We start from the raw sequence: 25735 nt of genomic DNA on the forward strand, positions 1-25735 counted from the left end.
TCAAGCTTGAGGTTAACTGTATGAATTTCCAGAGTTATATTTCTATAAATGCACAATTAAAGCCCACGGAGGATTACAACTATGAAATACGTGATGAAGTAGCAAGGAAAATGCGTGAGGAACGGCTCTCTGGGGGGGAGTCTGGGTGAGAGAAAGTGGTAGTATCTTCAACGGCAGCCTGCAGGGGAACCCAGAGGCCGGACAGTGGCTCAACTCTTGATCTGGTATCTTTTTTTTTTTTTTTTTAAATCACATCTGACCCTCACAAAGCATCTACATCCCTACACACACACACACACACACACACACACACACCCCTTCACATCTATTCACACGTGCGCATCACATGTGGTCAGGTACAGCGCAGGCTCATGTGACGGAGGAGAATCTGAGCTGCACACACAGGTCACCATGAGATCACTGGTGAGAGTCATTTCATTTTAGAGATGCTAAAAATATTTAAAAAAAAAAAAAAGGAACATCCTGGCTTCGATGAAGCGCTGCATTTGCGCATACTCAAGGCCAAGTGATTGACCAATCTATGTTAGGGATTCAGGAAATTGTTTTCAAGCAAAGATTTCCTGAAGTTTGGAATCCCATCAACGTGAAATACATTAAGTCACATTTCATAGAAAATACAAACTCAAATTACACAGCCCCTGGCAGCGATACAAAGAGGCGTTGGGATTATGGTTTTCTGAGATGGCTTGCCATTCACTTGCCATGCCATTTCACTGGTCACAAATAACGAGCGGTATGGCTTTGGGTTGGGGAAATATTTTCGTCAATGCTAATGTAACACCTTTATTCCACTTTGGGTTCTAATTATCTTTTTTTTTCTGTATCTTTTTGGTTGTGGGGCTTGAACTCGGGGCCTGGGCGCTGCCCCTGAGCTCTTCAGCTCAAGGCTAGGGCTCTACCCCTTTGAGCCACAGCGCCACTTCCTGTTTTCTGGTGGTTCACTAGAGCTAGGAGTCTCATGGACTTTCCTGCCCAGGCTGGCTTTGAACCACGATCCTCAGATCTCAGTCTCCTGAGTAGCGAGGGTGACAGGCGGGAGCCACCAGCGCCCAGCTGAGCACGAGTGTTTTCTCGTGGTAGTAAGAAGAAGGGTGAGTGGGTCTTTCGAGTCCCCCGCTCTCTCCTTACCCGCCCCCCACTCACGGTGGGAGCCACCGCGAGGAGGCATGGCCTAGGCATCTTGCAGCTGGGGGGCTTGTGGAGGAGCTGCAGGGGAGCACGGAGCGGGAGCAGGGCCGGAGCCCCTGCCGGCGAGCTGGACCTGAGGGCGGGCGGCCCACGGGGCGTGGCCCCACCGCAGCAGAGCAGGAAGCGTGAACGAGCCCACTCTGCGTGTCCTCGGTCACCACGCTCGAGGCTCAGCGCGCAAGGGCCCCGCGGAGTCTCGTCTCCCTCTTCCGATTCGGGGGCTTATGACTGTCTCCTACACACTGGCCCAAGACACCGCGAGACTCCAAACTCCCCGCTGCGGACTCAGCTCCTCCCTGTAGAGGGCGCTGGAAAAACCTGGCTAAGTTGTCAGTGATCCATTCCGCACCCATGAGCTCCGGTCGCGCCGGAGTCTGCGAGGGTCCCCGCACGTGGACAGTCTGCGTTTCCCGACGCAGGCACAGGCGTTGTGTCGCTGACACCTGCGAGGGAATCCGGCAGGCGTGGCCGCGTCCCCCGCCGCGGGCGGCTCTGCCCGGCGCCTCCAGACGCCCTGGGCGCGGAGAAGGGACGAGGCTGCAGGATGGCGCAGGCTGTCCCCCCGATCTCGGGGAGGGAAGCTGGGCTTTGCACACACTGCTCTCACACACACACACACACACACACGTGCGCGCGGAGGCCCCGGGAGAGGCCGCTTCCCACCCGAGACCCAGAGAACCGGGCAGAAGGTCAAACGCTGTGCGCGTCTCCCTCCGCCTGCTGCACGAGGTTTAAACTGCGGAATTGATTTTCAGTTTCTTTCTATATGGCCACGGCTTTCTTCTTCATCCTGAAGACCCATTTTCAAATATTCAATATCATTTCCCTCGCTCTCTCCCGTCTTGATGCGAACTGGCGATTCTGTCTTCATTTCATCCAGTTTTCAGTGCGGTAACCCCTCCACCCAGGCGCGTCTGCAGCTGGGGATTCCAGCAAGGCGCTGGTGTCCACAGCCGGCTCTCTCGCGGCCGTGACGAGGGCCCCGCTAGTCTCCCCACTGTATTGTTGCAATTATAAGAACTTTCAACCTTCCGGATTCAGCGAGGGGTGTATTTGCCAATCACTACCTGAAGGCTAAGTCCTGTAGCTAAGTCCTCTGGAGTGAGGTTGTCAGGTTCAAATCCCAGCTCCAATAATCAGGAGCAGTGCAGCTCTGACAAGGTCTCTCTCAGCCTGAGGAAGGATAATAATAGCTCCTGTCCTTGGGGACAGGAGGGTTGAATTAATTAGCATAGGTAATCACCTAGAACAATGCAGGAAGTGCTCCCAGAGTGTTAGCTGTAATTGCCAAGCGAAAGGCAGAACCTGCGCTCCTGGGCGGAATACGTAAAATGAGCAAGCGCAGCGCGGAGCTGGTGATCTGGAGTCTGGGGGAACCCGAGACTCACACGCATTGTCTCCTCCGCTTTGTGATTTAAATCAGTGTGCTAGGGTAGACGCTTGTGCCATTGTTCAGAGTTGAAAGGAGAGGAGAGACCCTCAGCCGAGAAGGCTCGGATGAATGGGGTGGGCGTGGGGATTTTCGAGGGCTGGAGAGGGCCGACCACTCTGCGGCCAGCTCACCAGACTCGGCTCCCTCGTGGGATGATGCCCTGCAGGAGAGAAGGTTCTAGCTTGATCAGGGGTGTGGTGCGCGTTAGCAAGCTAGCGCAGAACTCATCTGGAAAGATGGGCCTGGATGCAACCAGGCCCACGGGGACTCGCCTTTATCGCCTAACTTGGGGCTTACCCCCGGTCGCGGCCCAGACAGGATGAGAACGCTGGGCCCTGGAAAATTACGTAAAGGGAGCCTTGGTTTCATCATCGCACCAAAAACAAGACCGAGATAGGTCCCACGAGACTAGGATGTGCGTGTGCACACGCAGACACGCCTGCATTACCCTTTAACAGTGCTGCAGACGCGCGCGCGGTCGGAGCCGGCAGCTCCGAGGCGGCCCCGCGCGGGGCGGGGACACCCACAAGTGAACTAGCCAGTTCAGCACTGCGGCCGGGACCTGGGGAAGATGAGGTGGGGAACCGGGTCGAGGCGGACCTGGTGGCCACAGGCCGGGACCCACCTGCTCCTCCGCACGCGGGACGCGTCCGGCGGTGGGCTGCACCAGGCTGAGGGGGACTCGGCCACCAGCGCCGCGCGTCGTGGACGCAGGCGTCCGCCGGTGGAGCCGGTGGCCGCGCTCCTGTCGGGGGCCCCTGCCTCGCACGCGGCCTGGCAGTCGTGAGCGGATCCAGGAGTCAGCGCAGCACGGCGGGGCCCTGGGGACGGCACTGCCCGGAACGGCATCTCGGACTCCGCATGCGTCCAGGCCCGACGGCGGGGGCCCGGGAAGGCCCAGGGGCGCCCGCCGGGCTGACGGCGCGGACGGGAGGACTCGGAGGCCGGGGGGCAGCGTGGCCGGGGGGCAGCGTGGCTGGGGGACAGCGTGGCCGGGGGGCAGCGTGGCCGGGGGGCAGCGTGGCCGGGGGGCAGCGTGGCCGGGGGGCAGCGTGGCCGGGGGACAGCGTGGCCGGGGGGCAGCGTGGCCGGGGGGCAGCGTGGCCGGGGGGCAGCGTGGCCGGGGGGCAGCGTGGCCGGGGGGCAGCGTGGCCGGGGGGCAGCGTGGCCGGGCGGCCCCTGGGGACCCGATCCAGCAGGCATCGACCAACTTGCCCAGCTACCTGCTGCGCGGCAAAGAAGGCGATCCGATTTGTTCACCCCGTTAAACGATTCTTGAGAAACATTCTGCCCAGAAGATTTAAAGAAATTATTTATATAAATCCGTCATATGGACTCGACAAACACCTGAATTTCATATTACATCTCTGTACGTTATTGCTGTCACTCAGATATGGAAACATCCATAGGCTAACCTCTGAATTACACTCATTTAAGTGAACAAATCTCAATTAAAGTGCATTGATTGAAAAAGTATCATAGAATGCCTGCTTAATTAAAAAATAAAAAACCACTTGTACCTCTGGCCCATTTAGCAGGTACAATGGGCACCCTGTCCTCTTGGCTTTTCTGTGACCTGATGTTCCGGGCAGCCCCCCCCCCCCCTTTCCAGCGGGGTGTCCCCATGGTTCTCTGTATCAGCTGCTGTGGCTCTTCTGCAACATTATCATACAGTTGTAAATATAAGAAACGACGTGTGTAATTATGATCAGTCCCTACTATACACCCACCTTCCCACAATTCATCTCTATTCAGGAGCAGTGGGACACGATTTACTTTTTCACATCAGAAGACACAGCACGGTGAACATAAAAACTGCAGTGGGACAAACTTGCGAGCATTACCCACAGTCGCATTCACTGTCAAGGCATCCAACGCCGCCAGCACACATGCTACAATATGGTTTCTAATTTCATTGTCTTTCCATTCTAATAGGCAAATGGAAAAACAATCAGGAGAATGAATACTGAATTTCAATTCCATCAAAGCTGCTACGCAAAGGAAGAAAGACAACGCAGCGCAGCTGATGCACTCGGCGGCCGCCCCTACTGTGACCCTGACCTCGAATCCAAGCCTCAGACGCGGCCTCCCCCACGCTCACCACACCCCAGCTAAAGTAGCAGACCGCCAACCAAGGGCAACTGCAATCCAGAGGAGAAAAATAAGGATCAGCTGCCGGCATCACCACAGCGCACCTGGACACGTGTGTGCGCACGCGCGCTTGCACACTCACAGGCTGTAGAAGAGAGGCATGACGGGGTGTGTGTGCGAAAGTTCTCTGTATGAGCCATAGTTCAACCAACTAAGCGGCTTCATGGACGAAAAGCAAGAACAATTAAATTCCCATCTAACAAGTGGTAATCCCTTTTCAATTAAGCAGAATATAGTAATATGGAATTTGTAAATTAATTTGTACTTGGCTCTTGGCTTGAACCTCATTTTTCCTTTGGGGTGACAACAGGCTATTTACTGTAATTCCCTGAGCCTCTGTTTCTTTGTCTTTGCGAAAGGATAATAATGTCTAATTTGAAAACAGAAATATTCTTGCTTGGTAACTAAGATGAAGCATGGAAGGCAACCGCAGGACGCGCACAACGCCTGCAATCAGCCACCGAGCACAACCTTCTTACCCAACACAGAGTTAAAACATTAAACAACAAGGCGCCCCATTCCCTCACGCTCTCCGTCGATCCCTTGTGTAACGTGTAGCTCAAAATGATAAGGATAATGTGCGCAACATTCTATGTGTCGTCTAGAATTCTTTTCCTTCCATCCTGAGAGTAAGAGTTAAAGCTTACCTGAATACTAAGTGACTTATTACATTCACATTTATTTTCTGGGGAGGGGTATGCAAGGTGATATTCACAACACAAAAAGAATCTGTTTTTCCTTGGTAAGTACTACAGCACTACTGCCATGAGGTGTTCTATAAATGTTTATGCAACCATTTCTAAGTAGCTATACTAAAGAGTATTATTATATACCTACTACTATTAGTAAACATGATTGTATTTGAAGTTCAGAAGTGTTTAAAAATCACTTAAAGGAGATTATAGGACTCAAAGGCTTTGTGCATTCAAAAGGATGAAAAGAATACATTCCCAAGGAGTTTGGGGTCAGCTGAGGTGCGAGTTATTCTGAGAGCAGGGGAGTTATTCTGAGAGCAGACCAATCCTGATCATAAATCAGAGTCCACTGAGAATATTTACTCATATCCAGCAGAGAATAGTATTTTTTTTTGCTCAGCTATGCAGATAATTCAATCCTCTGTCTTTTGTTCCATCACAAAGCACACAGATAGCAAGAATCCTTTTCTCCAGTCACAAACATATTTTCTGAAAATCGATTGTTTGCTTTCTACAATCCAGGGCTCTGGGTGTGGAGGCATTCAGACTCTCAGCACAAGTATTGGAATTGTTTTCACAGGTCTGGATATGTGGAGGTTACACCCTTGAATGGAAGAGACAAATCATAGTAGTTAATAGCACACTGAAGTTTCTCTGTAACAGGAGAGAGAAACCCGTTTCCACTCCAACTATGGGTTCTGTATTTTACTCCTGCCCAGAGTATTGCATGGGGGAGGGTCTCAAGAACTATATCTTCTAGGACAAAGAATGGTTACTCAGTAAGGGGGATTCTGGATAAATCTAGCGCTGTTGTAGTACAGATTCGCTAAATTCTAAGAAGCAGCAAGTAAGAGCCCCCCTCCCCCCCCCCAGGCCGAGGCTGACTTGTGGCCTCCTGGTACAGTCACCACGAGAGCTGCTGCTCTCGGAAGCAATGTCCGCAGACGTCCGCTCGGCGGGATCACGCGCCACAGAGCTTCCTCGGCCCGCGTTACTTTCCTACACAAAAGTTCATAAAGGCTGCGTTTTAAAATTAAGGTTTCTTTACCTGATTGAAGAGCCACTGAAAAACGGGTGAAGATCTCACTGGGAAAGTTAGGAGGTGCCGAATGTGGTTGGATTAGCTAGCAGTCCCTGGTTTAATAAACAAGAGACTCTTTTGAATTTCACGTGGATTACAGGCTACGTAGTCATACAAAATTGTCTACTTTCACCTGAAATGTGAGCCTAATGGATCATATAGTTTATAAAACTGTAACTTCCAAGCATCTTTTTTATTTGTATTCCAAGTATCTTCTGTAGCATTTGCTTGTTACACAAAGCCCTGGCTTTATGAGCTGTGCACGTATGCACAAAATAGACTTTGATCCACATCACTGTTCCCCTTCCTCTCTCTCCTCCCCTTCACTCTTCCGCATCCCTACACCAAATGTGCATTTAAAGACTTTTTTAATTATTCAAAGATGTCTTTAGTTCTTGCATCTATTTCTTTTGTTCTTTGATGTACATCGCTAGGCTCTTTGAAAACGAACTTTCTATCCACGTAATGATTGTCCGCGTGTTTTCTCTGCGCTGTTTCCAGGCACACATGTGATGGGAACACGGCTCTGTTACCGTGACCTCGTCTCTCTCGGTCACCCTTGCTTTGTGTGGCCCCTTGAGGCACCCCTAGCACCTCAGTGGTTTGGGGGTACACTCCTTTCTGTGTGTGCGCCAGTCCTGGGGTCTAGGCGCTGCTCTACCACGAGAGCCACGGCACCCCTCGTGGCTCCTTGGGGGGTCACTGGAGCTGAGAGTCCCAGGGCCTTTGCTGCGGGGGTGGGCTTGCCACGCTGACCCCAGCCCAGGGGAGCCGCGCATCCTTCGCTCTTGCTGCGGGTGTCGGCAGCGCGGTGCCTGGGGCGGGCGCTTGGGACTCCCCACCCCCCCCCCCGCCCCGTGCTGGCCCTGGGCCGGGCTCCGCAGCGCCCTCGTGTCGGGAAGCCCCCCGCTCCTCCCCGGACACACTGGCCCGATGCACAGCACGCACCGCACACGCCGCCACGGGGGAGGGCTCTCGGGGGGTCTGCGTGGACTGTGGGGTGTTCACGCAGGGCACGGGGCCGCAGCGGGGGAGGGCTCTCGGGGGGTCTGCGTGGACTGTGGGGTGTTCACGCAGGGCACGGGGCCGCAGCGGGGGAGGGCTCTCGGGGGGTCTGCGTGGATGGACTGTGGGGTGTTCACGCAGGGCACGGGGCCGCAGCGGGGGAGGGCTCTCGGGGGGTCTGCGTGGATGGACTGTGGGGTGTTCACGCAGGGCACGGGGCCGCAGCGGGGGAGGGCTCTCGGGGGGTCTGCGTGGATGGACTGTGGGGTGTTCACGCAGGGCACGGGGCCGCAGCGGGGGAGGGCTCTCAGGGGGTCTGCGTGGACTGTGGGGTGTTCACGCAGGGCACGGGGCCGCAGCGGGGGAGGGCTCTCGGGGGGTCTGCGTGGATGGACTGTGGGGTGTTCACGCAGGGCACAGGGCCGCAGCGGGGGAGGGCTCTCGGGGGGTCTGCGTGGACTGTGGGGTGTTCACGCAGGGGCACGGGGCCGCAGCGGGGGAGGGCTCTCGGGGGGTCTGCGTGGATGGACTGTGGGGTGTTCACACAGGGCCACGGGGCTGCAGCGGGGGAGGGCTCTCCGGGGGTCTGCGTGGATGGACTGTGGGGTGTTCACGCAGGGCCACGGGGCTGCAGCGGGGGAGGGCTCTCCGGGGGTCTGCGTGGATGGACTGTGGGGTGTTCACGCAGGGCACGGGGCTGCAGCGGGGGAGGGCTCTCGGGGGGTCTGCGTGGATGGACTGTGGGGTGTTCACGCAGGGCCACGGGACCACACCCCACGCTCCAGCAGGCGGCGCGAGCCACGAGAGCCACTGCGTGGAGGCTGACCTGGCCGGGGCAGCAGGGTGGGGGGCTCTGGAGTGGACCCGGCGCCTGTGTCCCTGCGACCCCAGGGGAAGCTCGAGAGGGTGGCAGCCCCCACCCCACCCCAGGGCCCCCTGCCCAGCGCAGAGCGGGGAGGAGGGTTGGGAGGAGGAGGAGGAGACACCCCAGGAGATCCCAGCAGGGACGTGGCACCAGGAAAACCTGCAGCCAACACCACAGAACCCAACTCCGCACGGCCACGGTCCCCAAGCCTTTCCCAGCATGCAGATCTAACCCGGGGCTCTTCTAAGCCACGTGAACCCGAGACACGTCAGCCACATGCACACCCTTGCCACGCGCCACGTGACGCTCGCCCAGGCCACGTGACATGCACCTCACAAACTCCCTCCGCACTTGCACTAAGAATTACCCAAAGCACGGATGAGAGGACACTGCTTCATCATCACAAGCCACTCTGCAATGGTTCTGGCCCAAGTGAAACATCGGCCTCATTTCAAAAGGTCCCGTGTGCAAGCTGCTTCCCAGCCGTGCGCTCAGCGAGTGAGGCGTAGGTGTACTAGTGTGCACACGAGCACACTCCCACGTCTTGGTTGCAATGACTGTAATGACAGGAACGTGCACGCACAAGGTGTTTAGGTGCCCTAGTACCTCGTGTGTGGACTCACCTACACGTTCAGTGAGCAGCACTGGCATGATTTAACCTACTTCTTACTCAGACTGCGCAAGTCACTTTTAATTTACCAGCAACTAGGCAGCATACATTTAGTGTTATTTTAGCAAAAAATGAGGGTTATGGGACTGGGAATGTGGCCTAGTGGTAGAGCACTTGCCTCGTATACACGAAGCCCTGGGTTCAATTCCCCAGCACCACATAGATAGAAAACAGCCAGAAGGGGCGCTGTGGCTCAGGTGGCAGAGTGCTAGCCTTGAGCAAGAAGAAGCCAGGGACAGTGCTCAGGCCCTGAGTCCAAGGCCCAGGGCTGGCAACAAATAAAAATTGCGGTTTCCCTTGATCTCCTGCCCATCCAAACAAATGGAAAGAGAATGTGAGCAGGAGGAGCTAGCCGCGTGTCTGCACGCACACGCCCAGGCCACTGTTTGCACGCGCGCGCCCAGGCCACTGTCTGCACGCGACCCAGAGGCTGCAAAGTCGGCCGCTTCCAGTGCACGCGCCCCTGCACAGCGTGCAGTGAAAAGCTGCTCCAGGCTTCCTGACACCGCAGGCTCGGGCCACTCGCCCCAGAGGCAGCAGGCCAGCCGCCCGGGGGGAGCCACAGAGCGGGAGCCACCCAGGGGGGCCACCCAGCGGAGCCACCCCGCGGGAGCCACGCAGGGGGAGCCACAGAGCTGATGACCGGGCAGGCGGCAGGGCTGTAACTGAACCCACCAGCAGGGAGAGGCCGAGGAGCGGCCCTGGCTTCGCCTCTGATGGCTTCTCTGCGGCTGCCCAGAGCTCTGCCCCTGAGCCCCCGGGGGCTTCACCACCTCTGGAAACGCAGGCAAGGACGGGAAAGACGGCACAGGAGACAGACGGGTTCTCCTTGACTTGCCGGCAACCCCTGACGCGCCGGCACATCAGATGCGTCTTCAGACATCCACGTACCATTCTGAACGTTTCCAGAAGGGAAAACGAATGCATCTGTCAAAATTCCAGACGGACTGAATGTGACATCACTAAGTTATGTGCACATGTTTATCTTTGTCATGCAAGTGCTGAATATACACATTTAAATAATTTACGTAAAGCTAGTTAGGTGAGCTATGTGTGTGTAAATTGTATAACATTCAGTGCAGGATTCATATCTACTTTCTGGAAAGGTCTGAGAATTTGGGTTCTGTAGCTATATTCATTTTTTTTAATAGTTGAAATATGTTCCCTGTAAGAAAAGTGGAATTTTATTCTAAGCCAGGGAAATTCTGTGGTTCTTTATCAAGAGCAGTGATCTGGGTCACAATTTATGCTCTAGCTTTTCAAGTTCAACCTCTGTACAGTGCTTTCTTCTATATTTGAGGGTTCCCCCCACCCAAGAAAAGGCACAGGGCGATTGGATGAGGTGAGGCAGGATCTCTGGAAAGACCCCGTTTCATGGCGGGGAGATGATTGGATGAGGAGAGGCAGGATGTCTGGAAGGACCCCGTTTCATGGCGGGGAGATGATTGGATGAGGAGAGGCAGGATGTCTGGAAGGACCCCGTTTCATGGCGGGGAGATGATTGGATGAGGAGAGGCAGGATGTCTGGAAGGACCCCGTTTCATGGCGGGGAGATGATTGGATGAGGAGAGGCAGGATGTCTGGAAGGACCCCGTTTCATGGCGGGGAGATGATTGGATGAGGAGAGGCAGGATGTCTGGAAGGACCCCGTTTCATGGCGGGGAGATGATTGGATGAGGAGAGGCAGGATGTCTGGAAGGACCCCGTTTCATGGCAGCACACATTTCAAAATTTGTTTTCCAAGTTCTTCCTGAAGTACGTAAAGTATTGCTATGCATCACTATTTACTCGGTCACCACCCCCCAAATAGGAACACATTAAGAGCCTTTATCTCCCCAGGCGGAGAGTGTGATGCAGGATATTCCCGTGGAGACCGCTGCTCCGTCCGAGGGGATGTGGACCATTCCTCGAGCAGAAGCAGCCTGCCCAGGCACCTGCAGGCAATTCACCCTCGGGCTAATGAAGACTCAGCTTGATGAGGCTCTTCTAAGTGGTTAACTTTCACATCAGAGACAACAGATCCGAACACAGGTTTGACTCCAGTCCTATGGAAAGGAGTGAGACTATGGTGTTATCAAAACTACTCACTTGACAAGAGCAGCGGCTAAGATGTAGACGTTCCAGTTCTCAGCTCCGTTCTTTTCACTCTAGTGCATTTCACTTTCACTTAGAAAGCTTGCACGACTACATGGGCAGCCTATTTGAGGTCCCTGCCTTTGTAAGGATGGGAGGGAAATATTAATTAATCAGATAGTCAATGTCCTCTGAAGTGGAGCTCTTTGATTATTTTGGCCTGATGCGTGTGAAATTCCCATGCTGCCAAAGGAGGCAGCCTCCGCCACAGTCCCTGCGCGGGGCGTGGCGCCCAGGCCCCAGTGGAGGCGACTCGGAGCCAGTTCTGGATGCAACCCGGGTAGTTTTCATCTTCTCACAGAGCCGAGTTTCAGAAGATAACACAGAGGAAGGATTTATGACCGGTGCATTACTACTTAGGAACTAATCTCGCCCCCGTGGCTGTTAAGGTGAAATATGGATTTTAATAATCCTGGCTCTGTGAGTTGTGTGATTAGCCATGGCTGAAAGAGCCATTGAGATAGGTAGCACGTGAGTGTTTCTGGTGAACTTCAAACGCCTGTGTCCATGCTGGCCCTCGCAGCGCTAGTGCTCTGTCCTCAGTGAGAAGCGACCAAAAATAAATACATCAGTATTGCATTAAGTGCAAGAAGGATGGCGTGTCTGTCCTTAAGTTGTTACAAAGATCACTTAATTAGTGGCAACCAAGTTTTCTAGACGCAGGAAATGTTTTAATGTTGAAAAGATAAATAGAACCCACTTAACGTTGAAACTTCTCCAATCATCAAATTATTAAAAAAAATTCTCAAAAGAAAAGTTGCTTTTAATGTCAACATATACACACATTTAGAATATGAACATTCAAATCAAGAGTTTAATTAATAAAGAAAATTACTGCTGATAATTTTTAGGTCAGGGCAGTTCTCTAATCAGATGGAGCGTTGTGTAAGTGTTCACTGTTCTTGGCACACAGCAAAGCCACTTTGCCACACCATTTCTTAAACTGTGGGACATACTCATTAACCATTTGTTCAGGTGATTCTTTATTATTTTGATTGGGGGTTTGCTCTGTAGCTCAGGCCAGCCTCCAACCAAAAACACCCCTGCCTCCACCTCGTAGGTGCCAGAATTACATTCCTAACCATTTTAAAGTGAAGTATGGCAAGTGTCACCCACATCATTATCACTAACATAAACATTTGATAATAGTGCAGACAACCATTCTGTTTTTGAAAACTCGAGCTGTATTTGACTGTGCTCTGGAGATTTGCTGTTGTCAACAATAAACATTCCCCTCAGATTTAACTCGGAGGAACTTGCACACTCCCATCCCAAGTGTGCCCGTGGCGTACTTCACCTCTAAGTACTGTGAAAATGAACAGACAACTGTGGATGTGTCTATGAATGTAGGACCAGGGCAGAACAGTGGATCTGCTCCTTCCATCCCTCTGTGTGTCTGTAACATCACTCTGTCACCTACCACTGTGCTTTGCCCTGAAGTTAAGAATTTGACTTTGCCTCAAAGTCTAGGAAATCTTATGGAAAGCGTTCTGAGCTGATTGTCCAGAGAGTCGAGGGGCGGCCGGCCCAACTGCCAGTGTCGCAGGGCTCAGGCTCGGGGCTCAGGGCTCGGGGCTCAGGCTCGGGGCTCAGGGCTGGGCTCAGGGCTCAGGGCTCAGGGCTCAGGCTCCGGGCTCAGGGCTCCAGGCTCAGGGCTCCGGGCTCCGGGCTCAGGGCTCCGGGCTCAGGGCTCAGGCTCCGGGCTCAGGGCTCCGGGGCTCAGGGCTCCGGGCTCAGGGCTGGTCTCAGGGCTCCGGGCTCAGGGCTCAGGGCTCAGGGCTGGTCTCAGGGCTCCGGGCTCAGGGCTCCGGGCTCCGGGCTCAGGGCTCAGGCTCCGGGCTCAGGGCTCCGGGCTCAGGGCTCCGGGCTCAGGGCTCCGGGCTCCAGGCTCAGGGCTCAGGGCTCCAGGCTCAGGGCTCAGGGCTCAGAGCTCTGGGCTCAGGGCTCAGGGCTCAGGGCTGGTCTCAGGGCTCAGGGCTCCGGGCTCAGGGCTCCAGGCTCAGGGCTCAGGGCTCAGGGCTCCAGGCTCAGGGCTCAGGGGTCAGAGCTCCGGGCTCAGGGCTGGTCTCAGGGCTCAGGGCTCAGGGCTGGTCTCAGGGCTCAGGGCTCAGGGCTCAGGGCTGGGCTCAGGGCTCAGGGCTGGGCTCAGGGCTGGTCTCAGGGCTCAGGGCTCAGGGCTCAGGGCTCCGGGCTCAGGGCTCCGGGCTCAGGGCTGGTCTCAGGGCTGGTCTCAGGGCTCAGGGCTCAGGGCTCAGGGCTCCGGGCTCAGGGCTCCGGGCTCAGGGCTGGTCTCAGGGCTCCGGGCTCAGGGCTCAGGGCTGGGCTCAGGGCTCAGGGCTGGGCTCAGGGCTGGTCTCAGGGCTCAGGGCTCAGGGCTCAGGGCTCCGGGCTCAGGGCTCCGGGCTCAGGGCTGGTCTCAGGGCTCCGGGCTCAGGGCTGGTCTCAGGGCTCAGGGCTGGGCTCAGGGCTCAGGGCTCAGGGCTCAGGGCTGGTCTCAGGGCTGGTCTCAGGGCTCAGGGCTCCGGGCTGGGCTCAGGGCTCAGGGCTCAGGGCTGGGCTCAGGGCTGGGCTCAGGGCTCAGGGCTCAGGGCTGGTCTCAGGGCTCCGGGCTCAGGGCTGGTCTCAGGGCTCAGGGCTCAGGGCTCCGGGCTCAGGGCTGGTCTCAGGGCTCAGGGCTCAGGGCTCAGGGCTCCGGGCTCAGGGCTGGTCTCAGGGCTCAGGGCTCAGGGCTGGTCTCAGGGCTCAGGGCTCAGGGCTCAGGGCTCAGGGCTCAGGGCTCAGGGCTGGTCTCAGGGCTCAGGGCTCAGGGCTCAGGGCTCAGAGCTCAGGGCTGGTCTCAGGGCTCAGGGCTCAGGGCTCCGGGCTCAGGGCTCAAGGCTCAGGGCTGGTCTCGCGGCTGGTCTCAGGGCGCACTGCTCAGTTGGGGATCCCGGGCGCGCTCCGCGCTGTCAGTCCCTCACTGGGCTTCCATCCCAGCCCCATCCAGCGCGTGCAAGCCACAAGCCCCCGAGGCCTGCAGGAGGCCCTGGCGTGGGCCAGTGAGAGCAGCCAGCTGGCGGGAAGCAGGGTGGCCGCACCCGACCCCCACCCCGGCCGCGGCCCATTCGTAGGCAGCCGGCGTGCGGGGGGGGGGGGGGGGCGCGGGGGTCGGCGCGGGGCCCGGCCGTGGGGAGGAGGGCGCGGCCCCGGGCAGGGTCTGCATGGCCTGCTGCAGCCACGCATCACGGCGGGGGATGGGCGGCCACGCGTGGAGGGCAGCCGGCCGCAGAGACGCGGCCTTTGCGGTGGTCACGGAGAGGGCGTGCGGGCCGCGCGGGAAATGGAGACGCACGCTTGGCCTCCAGTCCTTCGAGGACGCGGGAGGCTCCCGCTGTCCGCACAGACGCTCCTGTGCAGGTCTCGCAGAAAGCAAACCTTACCCAGCCCTGCCTGGCCGCACAGCGCCGGACTGGGGGCGCGCAGGGCCGCTCCCCACTGAGCGAAGGTGGCGGGGGCGGGGGGGGAGGGGCAGGGCCGCTCCCCACTGAGCGAAGGTGGCGGGGGCGGGGGGAGGGCCTTCCTCGGCCGACCAGGACGCGCGCACGCGGCTGGAGACGGCTCAACGCCGCGGAAGCAGTCCGGTCTCCACGGGTCCACACGAGCGCGCACACCTGTGCCTGGGAGAGGGGAGCGAGGGAGCACCGCGCACAGCCGAGGGGAGCGAGGGAGCACCACGCACAGCCGAGGGGAGCGAGGGAGCACCGCGCACAGCCGAGGGGAGCGAGGGAGCACCACGCACAGCCGAGGGGAGCGAGGGAGCACCGCGCACAGCCGAGGGGAGCGAGGGAGCACCGCGCACAGCCGAGGGGAGCGAGGGAGCACCGCGCACAGCCGAGGGGAGCGAGGGAGCACCGCGCACAGCCGAGGGGAGCGAGGGAGCACCGCGCACAGCTGCAGAGCCGGGAGAGGGAGTGAGGGAGCACCGCGCACAGCCGAGGGGAGTGAGGGAGCACCGCGCACAGCTGAGGGGAGCGAGGGAGCACCGCGCACAGCCGAGGGGAGCGAGGGAGCACCGTGCACAGCCGAGGGGAGTGAGGGAGCACCGCGCACAGCTGCAGAGCCGGGAGAGGGAGTGAGGGAGGAGCACCGCACACAGCCGAGGGGAGTGAGGGAGCACCGCGCACAGCTGAGGGGAGTGAGGGAGCACCGCGCACAGCTGCAGAGCCGGGAGAGGGAGTGAGGGAGGAGCACCGCACACAGCCGAGGGGAGTGAGGGAGCACCGCGCACAGCCGAGGGGAGTGAGGGAGCACCGCGCACAGCCGAGGGGAGCGAGGGAGCACCGCGCACAGCCGAGGGGAGCGAGGGAGCACCGCGCACAGCCGAGGGGAGTGAGGGAGCACTGCGCACAGCCGAGGGGAGTGAGGGAGCACCGCGCACAGCCGGGGGGAGTGAGGGAGCACCGCGCACAGCCGGGGGGAGCGAGGGAGCACCGTGCACAGCCGAGGGGAGTGAGGGAGCACCGCGCACAGCTGCAGAGCCGGGAGAGGGAGTGAGGGAGGAGCACCGCACACAGCCGAGGGGAGTGAGGGAGCACCGCGCACAGCTGAGGGGAGTGAGGGAGCACCGCGCACAGCTGCAGAGCCGGGAGAGGGAGTGAGGGAGGAGCACCGCACACAGCCGAGGGGAGTGAGGGAGCACCGCGCACAGCCGAGGGGAGTGAGGGAGCACCGCGCACAGCCGAGGGGAGCGAGGGAGCACCGCGCACAGCCGAGGGGAGCGAGGGAGCACCGCGCACAGCCGAGGGGAGTGAGGGAGCACTGCGCACAGCCGAGGGGAGTGAGGGAGCACCGCGCACAGCCGGGGGGAGTGAGGGAGCACCGCGCACAGCCGGGGGGAGCGAGGGAGCACCGCGCACAGCCGGGGGGAGCGAGGGAGCACCGCGCACAGCCGGGGGGAGCGAGGGAGCACCGCGCACAGCCGGGGGGAGCGAGGGAGCACCGCGCACAGCCGGGGGGAGCGAGGGAGCACCGCGCACAGCCGGGGGGAGCGAGGGAGCACCGCGCACAGCCGGGGGGAGCGAGGGAGCACCGCGCACAGCCGCAGGGCCGCGGCACACCTCAGCGGCACACGGCCCAGGCTCCCCCAGAGCGAAGCGGATCCCACGTCCCTGCTGGCTGCGGCCCACGCGGCGCACGCACGGTGGCCGCACGGGGGCCGGCGTGAGCGCGGGTGGAGGCGCCCGCGGCGAGGGGGAGCCGCAGCGCTTCGGGGGTGAGCGGGGACGAGCGGGGATGGAAGGCTCGGGATGGACGATGCGTCACGCGAGTAGGCGACTCACACTTAAAACAGGAACCGAATGTGTTGTCACCGCCACGCTTTCACACGCGCCTCCCCGCGTAGCTTTTACTTCTCCTATGAAAATCAACTCCACTCATGACTCTCGTCCGGCACACATATTCAGACGAAAACCTCCACCGGCACTGTCGCTCTTGAACAAACCCGACGGAGGCAGACATGAGACACGCGGCGCGGTGGAGCCTGAAGGGAGCGAGCAAGAGAGGACTTGGGTTTCCCTGTCGCTCTTGCGGGACTCGGCCCTGCACACTGTCATTCTACCTCACTCCATCCAAGCACAAGCCAGTGTCCTCAGGACGCGCTCTACTAGCTGAGGAGACATTCTCAACCCAGGCCACGAGCCTAAGAATCTTGGTGTAGCAAGTGGAAGCACTGAGGTCCTTGGCAAAATTAGGCCGAAAAAAAGTGCTATGGAAGAGAGAACAAAAATGTTCACGTGTACTTCAAATTAGAAAATAACTGGACAAGTACGGGGGATTTGCTTTTCCTCCTCTCTGGCAGTGTTTCCATGCTTGCTCTTGGTGTGGAGAGCCCAGCCCAGGGCCTCGCACTGAGTGGCAAGGCCGCATCCCAGCAACCCGGTGCGGATTTCAGGAAATTGATACTGGAGTTATGCAACGTGAAATGAGAGGTTTCAACTCTGTCTTCACACTGCGGCTCGGTACCAGGGTGACTGCGCGACTGTGGTTTGCGGTGGGGTGGGGGGTGGGGAGGGAGATAGGAGTAGTAAGATGAGGAGCTTGTTTCCTTGATGGGTCTCATCTGCAGTGCGGCAGGAAATGAGATTCTTCTGGAAGGCCCTATATTTGCACCACTCCTTTAGCCTCAGATCTGACCAGGCCATAACGGTGGACCATGGTGTCTGTCACAACCGCTCTGGTGGACACACAAGCAACAAGGACCCAACTCCAGGACTGCTATGCCGAGGCCCCCCTGCTGTTGGCGGGGGTCCTAGCTTCAGAACCACACACAGCCAGTGGCCTGCCCTTGGTTCCAGTGAGCGGCACCGAGGGCCACATCCCCCGCCGGCCACCCGCTCCTGCGGGCGCGCACACTGTCCTTGGTCCTCGACTTCTTTCCTTCCCCGGGGTCATGGCCATGGCGCGTCTTCGGAGGACTATCTTTTCATTTGCCCACTTATCAATTGGTTGGGTGATTGTTCTTCTGAGCTTCAATGATTGGGATCGTGATCCCTTGTCAAAAGAGTATCGTTGGCCAAATTTCCCTCTCACTCTGTAAGCGGCTTTCTCCTTGCTTGGCGGTAGCTTCCGGGCTGAGGTGAGCCGCGAGCGGCTCCTTGCTGCTCCCCCGGCTGTGGGCTTTGGTGCGGTCACCTGTCCCCTGCACTCCACCACGCCGGTGACTTGGGACACTGGTCTGGGGCATTAAAACCAAATCAAAGCATAAAATGTGATTTGGACAGATTATCCGGACAGGCCACAGGGCCCATCACCACCCCATCCCCCTCTACCGCGCTGCTCCGCCCCAGTGGCCAGATCTCACCCTGCACCGTTAGTTAACAGATTCGCAGGACTTCACCGAGAGCTCACGCCACCCGAACACTCTCAGGGGCACACTGTCCTCCTCTCCCTCCTGGCTTCGTTGCTCTTCACACTACCGATGAAACCTGCAGGATTTCGTTTTTTAATTGTTTTGTGTGCACACATATATTTTAGAACATACAGTCCGTGGAACCGAAACATTTTTTTTTTCATTCATAGCTGTATCCCAGCACTTTAAAAAGGGTATGGCTTCTATTTGGATAAAAACTTAAATTATGAAGTATAAATTTAAGAACTTCTATTCAAACGCCGTTTTAAGAGCATACAAATGCACCGACGAACACAGAGCAGGCCTGTTCTAACCAGAGCAAGGCCAACCAGGGCCTGCACCCACCAAGTTCTCATCACCGCCCCCCCCCTCCCTCCAGCACTCACGTTCACACATTCTCTTCGAGCTTTTCCCGTGTTCCTGCTTTGCGTGTCAAGTGTGACAGAGCAGACACAGCCAGTGAGCGAGGACACAGATGTTTCATTTACATTACCATTCCTGACACCATGTCATAACTGATGGCTCAGACCTACGACTCGTCAGGTGCCTGAACACTGCACAGGGCCCTCTTTTGTAAGTACATGGGAGGGTTACCCACACTTCTGGAAGGAAGCTGCTGCCCCGGGGGGGGGGGGCTCCTTACAGGTGCCCCTGACAAACAAGGAGCAGGGGCCAGGCTCCAATGCAGTGCCACGGGCGTGTGTGCCGGGTGACCAGGCCAAGCATGAAGAGCATCAGGAACCTCCCAAGTCAGCGACAGCCCAGAGTTGACGTCAGTGCGCCCTTTTGACAGACTTGGCGTATGTTCAGGCTTTCTGTGGTGCTGGTGATATTTTTTCTTTTTAAATACTTTTGACATTTTATTTTTGAAATGTTTGATTCAGAAGTTTTATGTAAGTTGAATAAAGTATTGTAAGAAGCAAACCACCTACAGAACAATTTGAAATTAAAAAATAAATCCCATCTGCATTCTACCCCATCCCAGTAACCTGTCCCATGAGAATCCTCAGGATTCGCTCTGCAGCCCATGGCTTGGCCCTGCCCCCCGCTCCCCCCGCGATCAGAACTGTACCTTCCCCCAGCTCCACCCATGCTGGGCCTCCGGGAAAGCCCCAGATGCAAAGGAGCCAAGGTGAGAAAGGAATAGGTGGTCGCGCTGGTGTGGCCCTGATCACGCTGGTGTGCCCCTGACCATGCTGGGGTGCCCCTTATCACATGCGTGTGCTCCTGATCAGACTGGTGTGCCCCTGATCACGCTGGTGTGCCCCTGATCACGCTGGTGTGCTCCTGATCACGCTGATGTGCTCCTGATCATGCGCGTGTGCTCCTGATCAGACTGGTGTGCCCCTGATCACGCTGATGTGCCCCAGATCACATTCGTGTGCTCCTGATCATGCTAATGTCATGGTAATTATGCTGGTGTGTTCTTGCTCACTCTGGTGTGCTCCTGGTCATGCAGGTATGCTCCCGATCTTGTTGATATCATGGTGATCGGGCAGCTGTGCTCTTGATCATGCCTATGTGCTCCTCACAATGCTGGTGCATTCCTGATCACACTGATGTACTTGTGATCACGCTGATGTGCTCTTGATCACACTGATGTGCTCTTGATCATGCTGATGTGCTCTTGATCACGCTGATGTTCTCTTGATCACGCTCATGTGCTCTTGATCATGCTGATGTGTTCTTGATCACACTGATGTGCTCTTGATCATGCTGATGTGCTCCTGATCACACTGATGTGCTCTTGATCACGCTCATGTGCTCTTCATCATGCTGATGTGCTCTTGATCACGCTGATGTGCTCTTTGAAGAAAGCCCCCTTCCTAGCAAGAAGGGCTAAACCCCACGTTTTATCACTATTCTCTTAAAAACGTTTAGCTTTCATTTGTGGGGGTGTGGTGTGTTTCTACCACTATTCTGATGTGTCTTGTTATATATTTTATTTCTATAAACTATGGCAATACACTTGTATTTATAGACAAGCTACTTAATTTGAAACAACTAAAAGTCTTCCTTTTCAGGTGGTACCTCCTGAAACTTATCCATTAGGGGCTCAGCATCCATGCATCACTCAGCCACAACTCTCCTTTTGAGGTTTTATGTGACTTACTTACGTGACAATAGACTAGTCATATGTCTAGTGATGACTGAGAAAAAATCCATTAACAGCTTTCCCTGTTTTGTAACTTAAAGTGATGGCTTATTTTTTAAGTGGAAATCACCGTACTTTGATTTAGCTGCCATGAGTGACTGCTTTGTCACTATTTTGCAGGGGAGGAGATACCATTTTAACTAGCACTTTAGAAGCCGAATGACAGTGGGTTGTATAAATGATATGTTCTTAAGAAGCTTCTGGAAGATCCCTCTGCTCATTATGAGGAATCAAATATCCTGAATTAAATTCTCCAAGTCCAACCTGACTACAAGAAAGATCTGATGAGAAAGCTTCATTCTCCTAGGGGCTTATTTAATTAACTCAAGTGCTGTTTTCAATATAGTAGTGTTGCTTGTAAATGCACTCATAATAGAGGTAAATTATAAGAAATTTTGGAGGAGAGGGAAATTGGTAACAGACCAATTTACATTTCTTGGTTATAAGCATTCTTTCCTCTGTCTCCTTTTAGATTTAGCATTAATAGGCACAAATAAACTATTGTTTTCCTACTTCCTGCCATAAAGTATATATATATGTGTGTGTGTGTGTGTGTGTGTGTGTGTGTGCACATGCGCGTTTGTCTATCAGGAGCCATCATAGACAAAAGCTTCTGAAAACAGAAGACAAATAATCCCATGCTCCCATAAGCTGTTTTTCTCAGGTATTTTGTCAGAGAGATGAAAAGCCAACTGGATAGAAGGATCACTTAAGAGGCTGCCAGTGAACTCACAAAATCAGGTAACAAAGAGAAAAGGAACTGAATACTTTTTATAACTAAGAAACTTTCTTCAAGGAAAGAGTGAGTTAAATAAAAATTGACACATCATCTAGAATTAGAAAAAAATTGGTAGTGTTCTTACAGAACTATCTGGGCAAGAATAATTTGGCCCACAAAAGCCTGGGTCTTATTCAAGCAACACAGATGCTACTATAATAGAGATTGATGCATTAGGCTTCTATTGCCTGCCTCAGCCAGCTATTTAGATGAATGAACTTGCTCCACTTTTTCCGAGCTCATGCTCTCCAAAGAATCTGAAGATTTGACTCCCCAAACTTCCTGCTATGGAATAGAGACACTGGCCTTGGACACAAGGCTTATTTGAGAGTTACATTTTCAGGATAATGTCACTGATGCAAATGTTGTTTTTACCTTGCTATTAGAATTCTGTAACTAAGTTTCAGTTTGATTAAAAAAATTACATGCCTAAAAGTTTATTGCAGAAATAGCTTTTGTTTTCCAGATTGGGATATAACTAATCAGTTAATATGAATACTCTTCAAATTCTTGGCATGCTTCAAATATAAGAAAAAATAAAGCATTTCGAGTAGATTACAAGTCTTGTACATACAGGAAAAGACCCTAAAGTGCACCTCTGTATTCCAGAAATCATCTCCAAAGGGATGAAAAATGGTACACGCTCAAGTACGGAATACTTATGTGTATGGAGGGGCAAAATTCAAACGATTTTGTAGCCAGCTAGTGATAACCAACATAAAGTATTGTCAGTGCCTCAGATGTATTGAGTCTACAGGCCCAAATGAATCAAGTCTCCAGGTCACCTCCTGGAATAAAATGTCTTTTCTCCAAAGGGGGTTGTGGAAACACCTTATTTTTTCCCTTACTCAACAAGCCCCCTCCTTGAAAATACTCAGTTTCCTAACATTTGACTCCTCACCTTTTTTCTCTTTTACAGACTTTAATAACATTATAACTCTTCACAGGAAATTCAGTTTGAGATACATTCTCTAGTTTTGCGATTTTTACATTTTACAAAAAAACATTTTCCTCCCAGTATCTGTCCATTTTCAGATACTTCTGGATTCATATTTTGTCTAAAATATTTGAGTTTTGCGCTAGGAATAATAATTTTGAATACTGATATTCAAATCCAAGTCAATATGATAATATATTCTGAATTTTCTACTAAAAGGATAACATTTTATCCACTTTTTATATTATTTCATAACTTCAGAAGGATGCTGACTAATTTTGACCAGGAGAAAGTTAAATGAACACTGAATTTTACAATATTTCTAGTAAGTACAAAAAGAAAGCAGCATTTATATGGAAAGAGGGGACATTTTTTTGTAATCCGTGAGTCTTTATCAGAATTGGCAGTGATAAAGGGCTTTAGGCCTCAAAAGTTTTGTTTATTCTTTTGCTAAGTAATCCCAACTACTGGTTACATTAATAAAAGGCATTAATGCTTTTCATTTATTCACCCACCTATTCAACAAATGTGATGGAAAATACACTCAATGGAAAATGGCAGAAATCGTCTAATAAGTACCAAGATATTAATGAAGACAGGTCGATGAGCCAGTACAACGTCTCTGCATCCTAACACAGAGCGGGCTGAACAGCCAGGAGGAATCTGCTTGGGAGCAGAGCCGTTGTGCACTTTGACACAAACGTGGAGAATAACAGCCATGGCCCAAAAGCGGGCATCGCACCTTTGGCGTTGGCCCGGCCTGCGGCGGAGCTGTGTAGCTGTGCGGGAACCGCAGAGGGAAACCCAGCGAGCTTCTCCAGCAAAGGCGTGGGTTTGCGTGTGAACAGTGGGTGTGAACAGTGCGTGTGAACAGCTGCGCCGGCCACAGCCCAGAGAGGGGCACGGTGGCCGTCACCATGCTGCACACCACGTGGGTTTGACTCTCAGAGAGCAGGAATTCACCTGTGACCTGTTGTGACCTGTTTTCACCTTGTCTTTCAGGCTGCGATTGTGCATAGACGAGCTGCCCAAGGAAATCAACAGCACAGAGCCCAGGCCTCCGGCCCCACGGCCCCACGGAACTCCTGCTCCTCGCAGCGCGTGCTCAGATCAAAAGTCAGTGCCGAGAAATGGACCCCACAGAAACAAATGAGCTGCACGAGTGACTCAGACGCCGTCTGACATCCGTTCTGCCACTGTTGAGCCCTTACTGTGATTAGAGTCTCATCGAAGACTGGATTCTAATTCAACCTTTCCTTCATTAGATTCTGCCATTAGCAAACTCCCGAGCATGGAAAGTCATGGTGAGTTTAAGTCACAGAAATACCAAGAACACAATGCTAGTGCTGGAAGTAACTCACACCACAAGAGACTTGGTAATCACTGTGTGTTCCTCCTCGGGTTCTGCTTCCCCCACGTGGACACCTGTGCACATCTATCTAATTTCACGACTGTGTGTACAAACGTGCAAACATACGCAAGGCCAAGCCTTCTCAGCTCCATTATTCATCTCCCACACCCTGCCTTACTTCCCCGGAATCCTTCCTATGCAATGCTAAGTCTTACACAGGATGGCATATTAAAAAGCTTAATCCAGAACAGTGGCATGCTGGCTATTACAAGCACATTCCTATTTCAGAGCACAGAGATCCAAGTTGGAAAGCCTTAAATTTGTTGGATTTATTGGTTCATGTAACCAAGTTATAGAATACCAGTGTGGAATCAGTCACTGGGGGAAGCAACAGCGACAGGGAAACTGGGCGCCCTCAGGCTTCTCATTACGCCACACGCCAAATAGAATTTTTCTGCACAGCAGGGAGCATGACCAGAGGCCGCGCGTGCGGGCGCCCTTCTGAGTGGAATGCGGTGGAATCTCCCCACCAGCTCCCCCTAAATCATCCCAGTCTACGGATCTGAGAACGCTGACGGATTCCACCACACGTCCGTCTTGGCCTAGGGCAGACACAGACGGGGATGGCCAATCCTCAACCAAGCCAACGTGCTGGGATGAGGTAGAACGAATTTTCTCCAAGACTGGAACTTACGGTGGTTATTGTGAAATGAATAAAAAGATTCAACGAACACCAGAAGCTGAGATGTGAGTGGGTCAGGGAATTCCAGGCAGCAAAGCTATGAGGTCGAATCTCCTAGGCTTCCCCTTGGAGTCGTGAGGCCAGCCCTCTGGGATAAACACTTAACCTTTGTCACGGTGAGGGCCTCGAGGCTCTGAGGGCAATGAGAGACTCCACAGTCCTCCACTTCCTTTGTCCAGTGTTGGGGATCTGACCCGGGCCTCGCCCACATGAAGCTGCTCTACCCCAAGCCCAGTCTCCAGCTCAGAAATCTCCCTGGCACGCCATTGTGCCAGATGGTATCTCTCCAGGAGGTATAGAAGTTTCCAGATGGTAGTCTTCTTTCTCCACCCATAACCCCAAGACATTCATTACCACGTCCTGGTCCTCAAATTCCATGACCAGTGAAATCTTGACACTGTCCACTCTGAGAGCCAGGCCTGACAGGAATCCACTGGAATTTGGTCACGGGTCTGGCGGTCACAGGGGGGCCAGGCTGCTTTCTGACTGGCATTCACGGCAGAGTCGACTCTCAGGTGCTCAAGTAGCTCTTCGGCCACCCATTCTATGCTGTACTTTTCTAGTTTACTCAACATGTCTGCCTCTGAATCTTTTTAATTTTTAGAAATCTTGATGCAATCACCTTGGAACACTTCCAATGCAATGTCTCCATTCTGACAGTTCAGCTCACCCAAACACCCGCCCCACCCCTGCCTGGAAGTGCCCCCCCCAGCACAACAGCTACTTCAAACCCTCTTTCATTAGGTTTCAACCTTCCTCCAATAATTACATTTCAGAAGTATACTTAAACACAAACAGAATGGTTTCCACCCAATTAAAAACATTAATTACCATACTTAAAACGTATTTTTAAAAATACTCTAATGTATATTTCCATTCTAAGATTAATTGAATCATTAATAAGTTAGGCAATCAATTTTGATGTAAGGACTTGAATGTGGAAACAATTAGATGCTATTGGAATTTTTTCCCAAGCTATAGATCATCTTTGGATAAAATCAAAAGCTGCCCAAGGTACAGCAGTTGAATAATACTAAAACTTCATTCCATTTCCCATAATTCCCTCATCTGAAAATGATTTTCTGCCTGAGTTGCATGTGCATGTAGGCAAATAAGTGTGTGATTAATGAACACCTGTTTGCGGTGGCTGCGGTGTGACTCCCAAATGTCCTTTCAGGACGGAGCTAGCATTTCCGGGGTCCCGGGCCCCCTCTGGGGGTCGCCAGCGCCTGAGCTACAGTGCGTCCCGATGGATTGGTCTATGGTAGGAAGAACACCTCGCTAACTCATTAGGTACCCATTTTCCCAAACAGTTACCAACAGGAAAAAAGGTACAAACAATCCAGGGTAAAAACTGAATTCACATTCTTTTTTGGGTTTATAAGATTTATGGAAAACACCACCAGTATAAGTGAATGTGTACTTGTTTTCCTAACAGGAGTTTACAGAAAATCAAGTACATATTTAACACTAGCAGTCATTGTAGTTAAAGACGTCACGTTCCTTTCTTCAACGGTTGGGTTTGGGGCCGGGGCTTGCTCAGGGAGCAGAGCCCTGTGCCCCACAAGGGCCCCGCGTCTGAGCCCCGTGTCAGCAGACAAGATGAAGTGACCGGGTCTCTACTGCAAAACAACGGAAGCGGACA

At 54.2% G+C, this 25735-nt stretch overlaps 1 protein-coding gene across 1 annotated transcript; it reads right to left on the minus strand.

The window, feature by feature from the left end:
- Positions 1-1531: 1531 nt before the first annotated feature.
- Positions 1532-3844, minus strand: LOC125347830 (vegetative cell wall protein gp1-like). The gene is made up of 3 exons (XM_048340784.1): positions 3267-3844; positions 2687-2801; positions 1532-1723 (listed from the first exon to the last, which is right to left on the minus strand). Exons 1-3 carry the CDS (start codon positions 3842-3844, stop codon positions 1532-1534), a joined length of 885 nt encoding a protein of 294 aa, XP_048196741.1.
- Positions 3845-25735: the final 21891 nt, after the last annotated feature.

This window comes from Perognathus longimembris, chromosome 3, assembly GCF_023159225.1.
Source record: "Perognathus longimembris pacificus isolate PPM17 chromosome 3, ASM2315922v1, whole genome shotgun sequence".
In the NCBI taxonomy this organism is placed as follows: Eukaryota; Metazoa; Chordata; class Mammalia; order Rodentia; family Heteromyidae; genus Perognathus; species Perognathus longimembris.